Source organism: Augochlora pura, chromosome 10 (assembly GCF_028453695.1).
Source record: "Augochlora pura isolate Apur16 chromosome 10, APUR_v2.2.1, whole genome shotgun sequence".
Classification (NCBI taxonomy): domain Eukaryota; kingdom Metazoa; phylum Arthropoda; class Insecta; order Hymenoptera; family Halictidae; genus Augochlora; species Augochlora pura.
In genome coordinates, this window is record NC_135781.1 from 3657087 (window position 1) to 3670691 (window position 13605).

The window sequence follows — 13605 nt, forward strand, 5'->3', positions numbered from 1 at the left end:
AGAATGAGAACGGTTGTTACGAAGCGCAGCAATCTCGGGAATGCTTTGGGGCTCGCTGCCAAGTCTTACCGTGACGTTGTAACACTTCGCCCATTCGTTCTGCATCGCGACTCCCCGGCCCAACGGACCGCATCGCTGCACCAAACGACGCCGCACGAAAATCGACTTTCCTCATTAGCTTCTGCTAACGAACGGTTCTTCGCGGAGGCCGAGAGGAAATTTCGTTTATCGTGAAATTGTTAAATACTTCGTGTTCGTTACAGCTGTAAGATAGCTTGATACGATAATTCATTCTTTTTTTTACAATAGATCATTTTCAATTAAACATTTTTTAAACGTAGATGCACATTTAACAAGTAAAATGTGTATTTTTGTTATAATAAATTGGTGAATACGGTGAAAGAAATTCCGTTCGTTCCTAATAAAAGGGAAATTAAATTTTGCAGATTTGAAAACAGGTTGGACGAGTAAAATTTATAAATCTTTAACTTCGTTCAATGCAGGATACAACAGTGTTTATGAAAATAACTATGGCAATAAGCTAGGGTCTCGTAGACCCACAACCCTCAAAGAAACGTGCCGTACGATACAAATCATCGTTGATCCACAAATTCTCGAGTTATTCCACGAACCGGCGAGTTCGCGGCGACTGTCTCAGAACGCGGCGCGCTCGAAGTTGTCCGATTCGCAGCTTGCGATCCCTTCTGCCCTTTGACGCGCACCACTCGGATCGCAACCGTTCGACTCCGCGGCTTGTATCGCGACCTAAATGTCTCGGTTTCTACGGTTAGATGCCAAACATAATAACCGATTACCAAGATAACTGGTCCACCTATTTTCGAGCCAAGAGCCGCATTAATAATAGAGGTGTTGCGTCATTGTTCGACCTTGGACGTCTTGGAAAATATGCTTGGAGTCTCGGATTCCACGAAAATCCGCCGCTCGCCACGCACGGGTCCCTTGCAACGCTCGCCCATTGTTCTTCGCGACATCTTGTCTGTCCTCTCTTCCCTTTGATCCGATCTTAAACCCGTTGCTTCCTTGTCGCTGAACGCTTACCGCGTCAACGTCGGATCCACAGTCGAGATCTCGCGGATACTGAACCGTGGATCGCAAATACTGGACGGTAGATCACCGATTTCTCTCTAAATCCACGATTTTTGCATTTTCTTGATTCCTAGGATAATTCAGATTATTTATTTATCGTTCGTTTCGCATCATTCCGCAATTTTCTTGATGCTATTCTCAGCGCAGTCGTTTCACAATGTATTTAGTTCACTCGTAGCAAAATACATTGTATTTAGGTGTATCGCTAGGCACGTACTATTTTAATTTTAAATTGTTAGCAATGTTATATTGATGGTGCAGTGTTGTTTAATGTAGTTAACTTTAATGTCCATGTGCGTACTGTACTATCACCTTCGTTATGTACCTCCGTCTTCGCTATAGCTAATTTAAATAGTAAAGGATAGTAAAGGCGGTAATAACAGTACCATTAACACTAAATCTACCACAGTGATCAAACGGCAAATTTTTCACCATTTTTTATTCTTAAATTGTTGAATCTACAGCGACATTTTCGTAGAAAATAATTAAATAAATATCTTAAATATCTGAAATTACAAAAAGATGTCGAGAAAGTTAACCGAATTTAGTTGAATTGAATTTTGTCGCTTTCAGTATCAATGGCAATAAGATAAGAATCGAGGCACAGATTATCGTTGATCGAGATCCAAAGATCGCAGGGAAAATTCGTAAACGAATCGGCGATGAGATCGAGATCAATTTTCAACGCGGAATCCGCTCGCGCCCCGGCGAGCAGGAAGCGTTTCTCCGTTCGAATTACATAAAGGTCTATTTTGAATTTGTAAGAGGCGATATATCATTTCTCGGATTTGGATGTAACGCGAGGAAATATAATAATTTGGCCCGCGCGGCCCTGCGATTTGGAAACGAGAGATACCTCGCCGCGCGCATACGAGCCCGCTCCTCCGACTTCTTAATCTCTCGGACGATTAATCTTCTATTCGGCGACTGCGGGCCCGTTAACGACCGTGAGACCGTGAGCGAAGCCCCTCGTCTCGCCTCGTCGCCCACCGGCTCCGCCGGGATGGAACCGACTAAAATTGATACAGAAAAGCCGCGGTGCCGAGGACAGAGTCGCTGTCCGTTCCTCTAAACTTTCCGTAATTCGACACCGTTACGTAATCGACGCCGCCAAACACGCTCGGCCGTGTATCTTTGTTTTGCATTCCGCCGCGAAACAACGAACCGCGAAACGCCAGTCCGATTGGCCAACCGGTTTTCACCCGGGATCCCGTCGTTTTCGCAATTTCCCTTTCCCAGCAGGAGATCGTTTTTCCGCCCGAACCATGCGACTTCTGTGACATCATTTTTTAATATACGTATATAAATGGTGTTTCATAATTCATGGTACAAATTAGGTCAAATTCTATGGCTGGAAATAAGACGAAAATTTGGAATAAGAGAATTGCGCCGGAGGCTTCGTTTCCAAGAAATTTCAATTCATATATCGAGTACTAATTAATAATTATTTATTCGCGAATAATATTACACAGAATACTAAAATAACCAGTACACTTTTAAACACTGTATTACTTTTATGATCATTTTTCAAGATTTTGTTTCTGAGAGAAATAAGTTGCAAGATTTACTATATTTACGCGACAAGAAGTAGTATTGACACGTTATGATCAGACACGCCTGTAGATTCATATTAATGGTATTAATTTTTTAAATTATTTCTCTCAATACAGATCTCTGTGCGTAGAATTACGATCTAATTGATGCGATTTTTAGAACACCTTGTACATAGTGTTTTCGACGAAGTCTATGCAATTTTATGACAATTTATGACAGTCTGGTAAAATGCGACGAGATGTCTGCATCATTTTGAACACACTGAGATGAAAGGAATGGAATAAGCGAGTAGAATGAATGAACAGAATGAACAATGGAATTCACATTAACAGAACTAGGAGGAGACTAGAATGAATGATGATATGTTCGTGTGTAGAACAAGCATCGTGTCAGATATTATACTTGCATGCTAGACACATAATAGTATTTTATTGTAGCTTGAGATTATATCATGGTTTCTAGTCTTCTTTTCAGTTCTATGTATTGAACAACTTGATATTTTCTATTTAATATATTTATATTTAAACTATATTTATGATATTCATATTTAAATTATATTTATGATATTTGTATTTAAATTATATCTGCGATATTTAATATAAATAGAGATGCTAAACGTGGGGTAGAAATTTATCGTGAAAGCCCACGAAAGTTAATGTTAACACCTATTCCAAGTCTCTTGATATATTATTTCCTTATTATACTTTCAAACATAAGTTATTATACGTTATTTAGTCTACGTATATTTAGTACATTTATTATATACTATTTAGTTAAGAGAGCTTATAATACAGATAGGCAAGGTATAGGCGAGTACTCTTAACTAAATAAAACAAATCAAATAAATGAACCAGCGACTAATCGCGAGTGAACTTTTGTTGTTTAGATCGAAGAAGGAGGCCTCCGTTTCGCAAGAGGAGGCACGGTCGCGATCCCCGAGGATCGAGGGTGAGGAGGATAGGTTGGATGGTGCCGCGGGTCGGCGCCGTTTGAACCAATCTCGAGGAGGATCAGTCCTGGTCCGGCTCGTCTAACGGGAAAGAGAAGAAGGCCCGTGGAGGGAGAGGGTGGCTCGCCACCCCGTGAGATTTCGCGGTAAAGGGGAGTAAAGGTGCGAAAGGCGACCCGTCGCCATGGGGGTCGCCGACGATTTCGCGCCGAGCTTCACCCAGAAGCCGCAGCTCAGACAGGAGGACGACGGGAATCGTCTGATCTTCGAGTGTCAGCTGGTCAGCGCCCCGAAACCGGAGATATCATGGTTCCGGGGCGAGACAGAGCTCAGCCCGGACGGCAGGACCAACTTCAAGATGCAGAGCGTCGGGACCAACAAGTTCCTGGTCGTCCTGGAGCTAGACGACGTGATCGAGACGGACGCGGGCCTCTACAAAGTCAAGGCCAAGAACAAGATGGGCGAGGTCGCGGCTTCGATTAACCTTAATTTCAGTCGTGAGTACCCTTGCACTTGACTACCAGCTGATTCAGCCCCCCCCCCCCCCCCCCCACCCCTTGTTCGTCCTGAACGAAAGATTCATCTTTTAATAGAGACGATCTTGACCCCTCCGGTTTCCGTTCGGTCTCTAATTAGTTCCTTCGAGGCTGCTGATGACCTCTGTCATGAATGGACTGCTGGTTTCTATGCAACTTAGCCCATCTCTTTGTTTCTTCGGCACATCTTCACACTTTACCTATTGGTCGTTCGGCTGTGAACATTTCTATATTTTTATAATACTAACATTAAACAATATTTATTTTAGCTATTTTACTTATAAAAAGCCGATTTATAGGTTAATAGTTGGTAAAGTGTCAACGTGTTTTAGGTAATATATTCTACAATTTTTCGAATACTTTGACTATCTACAGTAAAGACCAAGAAAGTGTTCACACAACTTTTAAAACTGCATAATTACCGAGAAGCACTAAGTACATTTTTTAAACCTTTATTATAAGCATTCTTTTTATCTTAATAACAAAATTAAAAAAGAAAATATTCCGGTTACTGTACAGTGACCTGGTCCTATAAACATTTACAAAGAAGTTCAAGTCATTTAGATCAATTTTAACAAAAGATGTGTGAACATAGTTATTTAGTTATTGTAGAATGGCAGCTATCAATCTTTGCCATGAATGCATAAATATCCGCAATCCACTCATGAATCACTTAGACGTTCCTACATCGGGCGCGAGTCGAGGAGCAGAATTGAAACAAAGTTTCGTTGTTTTACAGCTGTCGACGAGCCTAGGGAGAAGTAAGTCCGTCGTTTTGCGGAAATTCCGATCGTGTGTCGCTTCTCTGGGCTCTGATTTTCATTATTTAACGCCAGCTTCCGGCCCTTGGACCATCGACCGATTTGTTCGAATCCAAGCGGATCGGTTGGAGCATTGATTAATGTTGATCAACGTTGGTTAACATTTATTAAGAAGTCGCTATACTTGTGACTAGCAGCAAGGATCGGTGGTCCAAGGGCCGACGTTCACAATTTTCAGTTTCTTTGGCTCGCTTCGCTATTACGCTTTTTTCTGTTGTTGCTTTTCAGCTGCGGTGGAGCCGGTTAGGCGAGGGTGAGTCGCGGTTCCTCTGTGTAACGCTTTCGCCGCGTGCGTTCCTCGTGTGGGTTTTCGTGTGCGTTTAACCGTGTGTGCCGCGTCCCAGATTGTTCGACGAACTTTCGAGTCGAGCGAGCGACAGGCGCAACGAGTGGTTCCGTCGATAATGTTTAGGTGCACGTCAAATGCGGTTGGACAAAAATAACCGTCGCGGAATGCTCGCTATTCTTGGGCGCGTTCACGTGCGCTCCCGAGAGAGCGCATGAAAGAAAGAAAGAGAGAGAGAGAAAGAGAGCGTGCTAGCGCGCGTCCGATAACAGCAGCGACACGGCTCTATGCCTCTTCTAGCTGGCTGATCGTTCAATTTTCTTCTTCTGCCCACGCATACACGGGGCTGACTGGCCCGCTTCGAAATAGCATCGGGATCCTCTCTTTTTCTATTTTCATCCCTAATCGCTTCGCCGGCCGCACGATTCAGGCCACCCGCGATTTTCCGCGGTACTTTCGCAACATGTACGACGCACTCGTTGTGCTCTCCGGTCTTGCGAGAAATCGAATCGAGACTCGTTTCTTAACACTTGATTCATGGAACTCGTCGAAATGACGGATTACTAGGTTTTCTTTATTCGTGATTATTCAGATCTTAAAATTACATTTAGGAGTTATTTATTGAACAGGTGCACCACTCGCAGCAAATGTTGCTCGCGCTAGGAATTAGAATGTGTTTCATTATTTTTATAAATTAGTATATGCTTTGGTTGCTCTATGAAGAATAATCCTTTTTTGCTGTTCGAATCACTTGGAACTGTTGTTACAATTGTTGGAATTAAAATGATTTTTTTAAATCAGACGCTATTTTATTAAATTGTTGAAAATATTGTAACCGAGATACCTTTACCACCTCATTTGCCAAGGTAAAATAAAAATTGATTTATTTCCTTAATATATCTAATAAGCAGAAAGTAAATAAATTCTTTTTCTCGACTTATGACTAACTCTACAACTATAGCGATCAGAACTTCGTCACTCATGACTTCTTTTACCAATGGCTGAAACTGTGACGTACATATTTAAGAAGTCGATTCTATATTAAAAATCGAGTCGTTAACGTCGCTTTACAAAAGAATTCGGGCACTCGAATTAGTAGTCGGAGCCCGGGTTATCGAGGCGCCGCGTTGAGGTCTGTTTCGTCGAGTTTCGGGTGTAACGCAGCCGGAATTGGGTCGAAAGTTGGTTCTCCGGGGGCCATCGCGACGAGACGTTGTATTTTCGGAGCGGATCGACAGACGTGATTCCCGTGAATTTCTAAAAGTAACGCGAGCCTTCGACGCGCGTTTCACCCGCTTCCGAATATTAGCCGGTCTCCCTCGCGAAATTGTTTGGCGTTCGAACGCGAGAGCCGATCGCGGATCGCGAATCAACCGAACGACCCACGATAGCCGGAGGAAACAGCTGCAGCCTACTTCTTCGCTAAAGTTAGGCTCGCGTTCGCCTCTGCGCTTCTCCTCGCGCGCCGGTCCTCGTTCCGTTCCGAACGATCGTTCCTTCCGTTTCTTTATTTTTCTTCACGACCCGGTCGCGATAAACTCTTTCACTCTCCGCTCGTAAAGTCGGGGGAAAAAAGACTGTAGAAAATGGCCGCTCTCGCGTCCGCCACAGGAAATGTCCACTGAACGCTACTGTACTAAACGGCACATTAGCGGTCGTAAATGGTATAAAAATCCTCCTTGAAACCCCACGTAATACTTTCTCTATTTTTACTTCAGACGAAGCTTCAGTTATTTCAAATATTATATATATATATATTTTTCTTGATACGTTAATCAATGTAAAAGTGTATAAAGAACGGAGATTCTTAAAATTACTAAATAGGAAAATAAAAAATGATTAACTCGGTGCAACCGATTGGTGTAACAGCGTTCAAAGAATGGACATTCGGAGCCGCCGTACGATATTTTTAGGAGAGCGTAGAAAATTCTCGGAAGGATTACCGTAAACTCGGTTGCCAACGTAGAAGTTAGAACAACAAATTATATTTCATCCTGAATACGAAAAAATGAAACGCCTCGCAAACGTCTAAAAACAGAATATAGCCGAAAAATTCAGAAGCAGAGTACAACGAATCGGAAACGATGCGTTTCCGTGCATTAGTAAATAGCGAGCAATGTTCGCGGTCCGAATGCACGCAGCTCAGCCGCGACGTCGTCGTTTATCGACGCGTCTCTGCATTTATCGAGGAGCAAACGGGATTTTCGGCGAACCGCGCGTTGAATGGACGCTGGCCGTTGAACCCGGGCATTAAAGAGGGTCTTTATTGATGGGACGTCGCTGAGACCGGCCATTAGAGACTCCTCTTCCTGCTAGGTAACAACGGGGCCGTAGTGCGATACCGCTCGCTCGTAGACAGGGCTGACTAAACAAAACAGAAAAGTTATTCCTGGCATCGGCCGCCACATAATCGCGCCGATCCTCCTCTAGGAAGAGACCCCGTCGACCGTAAGAAAATGGTCCGTTCCCGTGTTGCCAAGCGGCCGAGAGCCGCCTCGTCGTCGCATCAAGTGTTCCGTCTCGTCGCGACGCGAGACGGCTCCGTGACACGCGAATGACAATCGCCGTAAGAAACTCGACACGGGACATCCTTGCGCGCGAAACGATTCCGACGCGGTGCTCGTCGCATTCTGTCTACCCCACGTGTATTTTCGCGACCTGGCGAGAAATAGATCCGTGCAGGCGGATAACGTTCGTAATAATAATGCCAGCTTGGTAACAATTGGATAAGGACAAGGACGACGGGCAGGTGTTGGCCGAGTTTGGCCGACGGTGGACATTCTTTCGGCATTACGATTTTCTCGGACGGTGGGACGGAGACGAATATTTGACCGTCTATTTCGGATCGACGTATCTGGCAGCCACGTAATGATTTATTTATTTAAGGAATGTATACGAGAAGTTGACCGTTCGCTATAAATGACGGGAAAGAGAAAAAAAATTACGGAGATTTAGAACGACTTGATAGAAAGTAGAAAGGAAAGAATAAGGTGATCGCAGTTCCTTAAATTAATATGATAAATTATATTTAAAGAAGTAGCTAAAGAATACTGAGCGTATCAATTTTAGTGTATCAAAAATATTAAAAATGATGCAACAGTTGTACAAAAATTATACAGAAACATCGTAGGATTGTAGAACAAATTTATTTAAATTCACATTTTTATTTAATATATATTTAATATTCAATATGATTATTATAAAATATTATTATCTAATAATAATGAAATATTTAATACAAATTTTCAAAAAGTTCCAAAGCAAGCAGCTTTATAATTTCAACAATTACGAAATCAGAACATCTGTAGAGTATTTTGATCTCGAATAAAAATTCGCGGTATATTAATTATTTTTACAGTATGCACTGTCATTCGACTAGTACAGCAATTATTAAATCCGCTTAGATATCACGTGTTCAAAAACTGTCCAACCGTGTCGTCGCTCTTTCCGCAACGTAGAAAACCGTGTTGAGTCTGATCGAGCGCCGACCTATTCTACTGACCGCTCGTCGAACATCCACTAACAGTTTAATGAATAGTGACCCAACTAATCGTTTGCCGGTGTTGCAACGAGCGTAACAGCTGTTGTCGCGCGTAACACACCGCGCGGCACCGCTGTCCCGGGTCCACCTGTGTGCGCCCATGTGTGAGATATCGTGGCATGAAGTATAACAGCTTCGATAATCGGCTCTTATAATTCTTGATCGCCGGTTGCAGACAAATCGACGGCATCGCGCCAACTTTCGCGAAAAAGCCCGCAATCAGACAGGAGGACGATGGTAAACGACTACTTTTCGAATGTCGCATCACAGCCGATCCCACGCCAAAAGTTACGTGGTTTCACGATGGAAGTATGGTCAAAGACTCACCGAGGCACAAGGTTAGCCAACCCGCGAGCCGACTCTTTCGTTTAGCTCCCTTTTGTTTTAAACTTCTTACCTCTCGTTTCTTTTAGCTTAAATTTCTTTTCATTTTAGCTTCTTTCAATTTTCATTTCCTTTAATTTTTGCTTCTTTTAATTTTAGCTTCTTTTAATTTTAGTTTCTTTTAATCTTAGTTTCTATTAATAAGTTTCCTTTATCTCGCTTTGTTATTTTTAATTTCGCCAATCTCTGGAAAAATGACGAAAGAAAATCTTGGCGAGAATCTTCGCTGCGGGAACTTAATTTTTAGAATTCACCACGTTAACTGCCACCGTTGCGGCGTGACCATGACTTCGAGCTTTACGAGAGTTTTATTACGCGCTGGTATTTAATGTATAATAATAGCCCGAAACTTCAATTCGCTAAGTTCTCTGAATATTTCGTAATACGGTCGCGTGTTTAACGCTGTATAAAAAGTTGTCTTGGTCACCCAACACGCGACGAACTTGTAATAAATCACTGGATCATGTCACTGATTGAACTTTGGATTAATACTAAACGTAGCAAGCGGAGTAAGATGACTCCTTTTAAAATTTACTTTAAAATAGACATAGTAAAGAAAATAGAAAGAGTAATTAAATGATTATTTTATTTTTTAGAAATAAAAATATATGTTTGATTATTTGATTAGAAATCAGAAATTCTGTTGCAAATTATTGACTTTAATAAACTAACAATTTCTTTTTCAAAAATAACGTAATGGATCAAACGACCCATTATCGTAAAAATTGGTGTATGTAAAGTGCCGGTACGTTTAATGTTAATAAATAAAATTCGAAATTCGAGCACCTGTTAATCCGACCGTGAAATTTCAGCTGACCGTCGACAAAGATGGCCACTCGTACTTCGCCACGCTGGAAATTAAAAATGTGACCGTCGAGGATGCTGGCAAATACAAGGTCACCGCGAAGAACGAGCTCGGCGAGTCTAACGCCACCATTTCCTTAAACTTCGACAGTAAGTACCATATTAAAGACGCTGATTTATCGCTACCTGTGTACTCATACGCCGACGACACGTTTCACGTTTGCCCCGCGTAATTTAACTTGTTATACGAGTACTATAATTTACGGATCTGCGGATCTCTACGCGAATTCCTGTCTCCGCAAACTGTTCGACAAAGCTATGGAACGTAGAGAAAATTACAACTCTCGCAATAGCCTGTGGATCTTATGCATTTTCATGTGATCAGAATAAATAGTTGATATTTCAAACAAGGAAATTGTTTAACAAAATTTAAGGGCATGCACTTGTTAAGTTCAAGTTTTACTGAATTATTCAAGGAAAAGAGACATTTCTAATCGACCGATGTTTGTTGCATTAACGAAGATCGTTTTTATATTGCATAAAGATTTATGGTGTACTTTTAATGCATAAAGATCTATAGTGTATCCATTACGTGTAAAGATCCATTCTCATAATGCATAAAGATCCACGGCGAAACACAAACGAATCTGCAAACGTGAACCGGTTCGATCGGTATCCATCACTCCACTTTTCGTTGCCTTTACTCATTCGGGATGTATATCGATGATCCTCTCTAATATCTTCAGCCACACAGAATGACATCTTCGGTGTCATCAGGTTGACCAACAGTGTCTGACCCCAGTTTCACGTTTCGTCCACATTGCATCACGACGAGTCAAGCTCGCTGTCTTTATTACATATTTTTTCCGTAGTTCCAACCCTGTCTCTTCAAAACATCTGTTTTACTCATCTTTTTTTCTCTTTCTGTCTCCATATCTCTATCTATCTCTCTATCTCTGTCACTGTTCTCCGTATATCACCGATTCTTCATCCGTATACGACTGACATTTATTTTTTAATGGTTTATCTCGGTCGAGCAATGAGCACGTATCGATTGTCGGCTCGACGGAGCGACGATATACAGCCCGGTTGATCGTGGTCGATCGACCAAGAGGAACAAAAGACCAGGATCGGAGCATAACGATTATGATATTTCTGTTAATAATCACAGTAACGTAAAACGCTGCTTGTATCACGTATTAATAATAACGATCGAGCCGCGCGCCGCCCGGCCGAGCTTCCCGCGCGATCTCCCGACGAGACCGTGAAGCTCGATCGCGCCAGACCGCGGCTCGATCCATCACGCTGGCGCTTTTTTGACGTTAGGTTGCTGCAGTCGCGCACATTTTTTTTCTATTTCGTTCGAGCGCGCGCCATTGTTTGCTCGTGTGGTATCTCTCAGTTGGGCGAGACAGTAGGCGCACTCGATGCCCCGCGATTTTTTAATATTACTTGAGTACCGTGAGAAGACCACAAACAACGCCAACCGCACACTAAGCACCCCTTATACTCTCGCACTCACGCGTCACAGGTGTGTGCCGGAGAGCTCAGCGTTCAAGTTTCTTAGTTTGCACACTACTAAATCGAAAGGGTGTCTCTCGATCTCTCGTTAGACGAGCGCACGGACGTGTGGTCCACGCGTTGGTCGGTAGACGTTTTTAACTCGCTTAACAAACCAGTTGTTGTCGTGTTGTCTTTTGGAGTACACTCTAAACAAACTCACACCATTACGATTAATTCTGACTTCCGTACGGAAAACCGCGCGACCATCGAGGAGGAGAGAACGGATAAAGGAAAAATGTCGACGAGAGCAACCTAAGTTAGGAGATGTCGCTGTTAGGGCCTACCGGACTGTCCTTCGCAGCGAAGGGCGAGACGCAGGGATACGAGTATCGCGCGATAGCACGAGAGGGGTCGCAGGTGTGAAATCGAATCGATACGTGGCTCTGAACTTGCATCGAAGGGCTTAAACCTTCCGCAACCAGGTCGGCTACCGATCGTGATCGTCGCGACACGGACGAGGCTGCGGCGGGATTAAGCGACCGTAAACAAAAAAAAAAAAAAAAATACAATCACACTTTAATCACTCTCTCTCTGACAAAACAAGCAAAGGGATGTATCGACACGTAGAATTGGTTTATGTGAGCGTAGGCGACGAGGCGCCCGTACCCGACGACGGTATTAAACCGACCTTCACCGAACGACCGGTAATAAGGCAATCCGACGACGGTAACACCATCACCTTCGAATGCCGACTAGTCGGCGATCCGAAACCGAGTGTCAAGTGGTAAGATCATGCGTGTCCCCGTGCACGAGCCAACCATCGCCGATTTCCACGCGACCAGCGATTTCTAGTCGATGCTTTCCACGGCAAATTGGGGCGAACCGGCTTCGAGACTGGTTGACGAGACACATGTTAACTCTGAACGATAGTCTTCTTTGTTCTTAATCAATTCCAACACGAGAAAGTATAAATAATAATATTTGGTATGTCTACGTTGATTAAAATTGCCAAAAGTCGACTTTTATCTCAATTTAACGTTCTGCTGCAATTAAAAATTAATTAAACGTACTTGGAAGTGAAATATCAATTTTTGATGGGGGGGAGTAATGTTGTAGAATGTTCAAATTATATTCCAAAATTTTTGGGTCTCTACAGTAGTGCTAATTTTTGTGACAGTTTGAAAATTGTGTGACATATGTGCAAACTAAATGCAAGTAATATTTCATCCCTTAATTAAGTTTCGTGATAATGAGGAAACCTAAAAGCAGCACAAACTTTCTTAATTATTCGATAACATATCAGTCAGCCTAAAATTGAGTCAACAAGTTAGTTACTATAATAATATAAATACTATAATAATGCACATAATCCAATTTCGCAATAGAAAGATAGAAAAACAGAGAAAACAGAGAAAAACACCATAGTCGATGGAGTTCGAGTGTCTCGTCGGCACTTCGTCAAAGGTTGGTTGACTGTTCTGGTTTGCCGGGAAACATCCGGACCCGCATGCCTTTCGAGTATAGTCCTCGACTGTAGTCGCCGACTATAGTCCTTCGGTTTCTTCCGAATGATCCACGTCGCGTACTTCCGATCGGCGTGTCGCGGTTTTTGGGAGTGTCGAGAGCATGCAGCACGTGATCTGACGCGTCCGATGATTAGGTATCACGGTACCGAAGAGGTGAGAGAAGGAGGAAGATTCAGCATGTCGCTGGAACTCGACCAGAAGCTGTACCACCTTGTCCGATTGAAGATCGACAACGTGGCGAAGGGAGACGCCGGCGAGTACAGAGCCCTCGCGACGAACAAGCACGGACAGGGAGTGGCAACGATTAATCTCAACTTCGAGGGGGGCGACAAGCTAAAGTATGCAACCGACGATGAGCGCGTACCGTCGAGATTGATCTGGCGAAACTTTCCCACGGTCTTTCCTTTTCGTCCATCGATATTCCAGGCTGGCTTGTTGCGGAAGCTATTCTAGCTTCTAAGCTATTTATTAAAAGAAGTCATAAATAATTTTTTTTGTTAGGCATTTATTTTATCCTTTTTATTTAATTTCATTTTTATCCTTATTTTATTTGATTTCATTTTTATTTTATTTTATTTTATTTCGCTTTTATTT

General features: G+C 42.7%; 1 protein-coding gene across 13 annotated transcripts in view; it reads left to right on the forward strand.

Annotated features, from left to right (window-relative positions):
* The window catches only part of Bent (projectin protein bent), a 91283-nt gene that overhangs the window by 5738 nt on the left and 71940 nt on the right, over window positions 1-13605 (forward strand). For all 13 annotated transcript variants that reach the window (XM_078192392.1, XM_078192381.1, XM_078192382.1 and 10 more), the window contains exons 2-7: window positions 3548-4107; window positions 4886-4907; window positions 8970-9132; window positions 9991-10132; window positions 12134-12269; window positions 13146-13349. In XM_078192392.1, the coding sequence (XP_078048518.1) occupies window positions 3795-4107; window positions 4886-4907; window positions 8970-9132; window positions 9991-10132; window positions 12134-12269; window positions 13146-13349 (980 nt within the window). In that variant the 5' untranslated portion in view covers window positions 3548-3794. The remainder of the gene's footprint in view (window positions 1-3547; window positions 4108-4885; window positions 4908-8969; window positions 9133-9990; window positions 10133-12133; window positions 12270-13145; window positions 13350-13605) is intronic.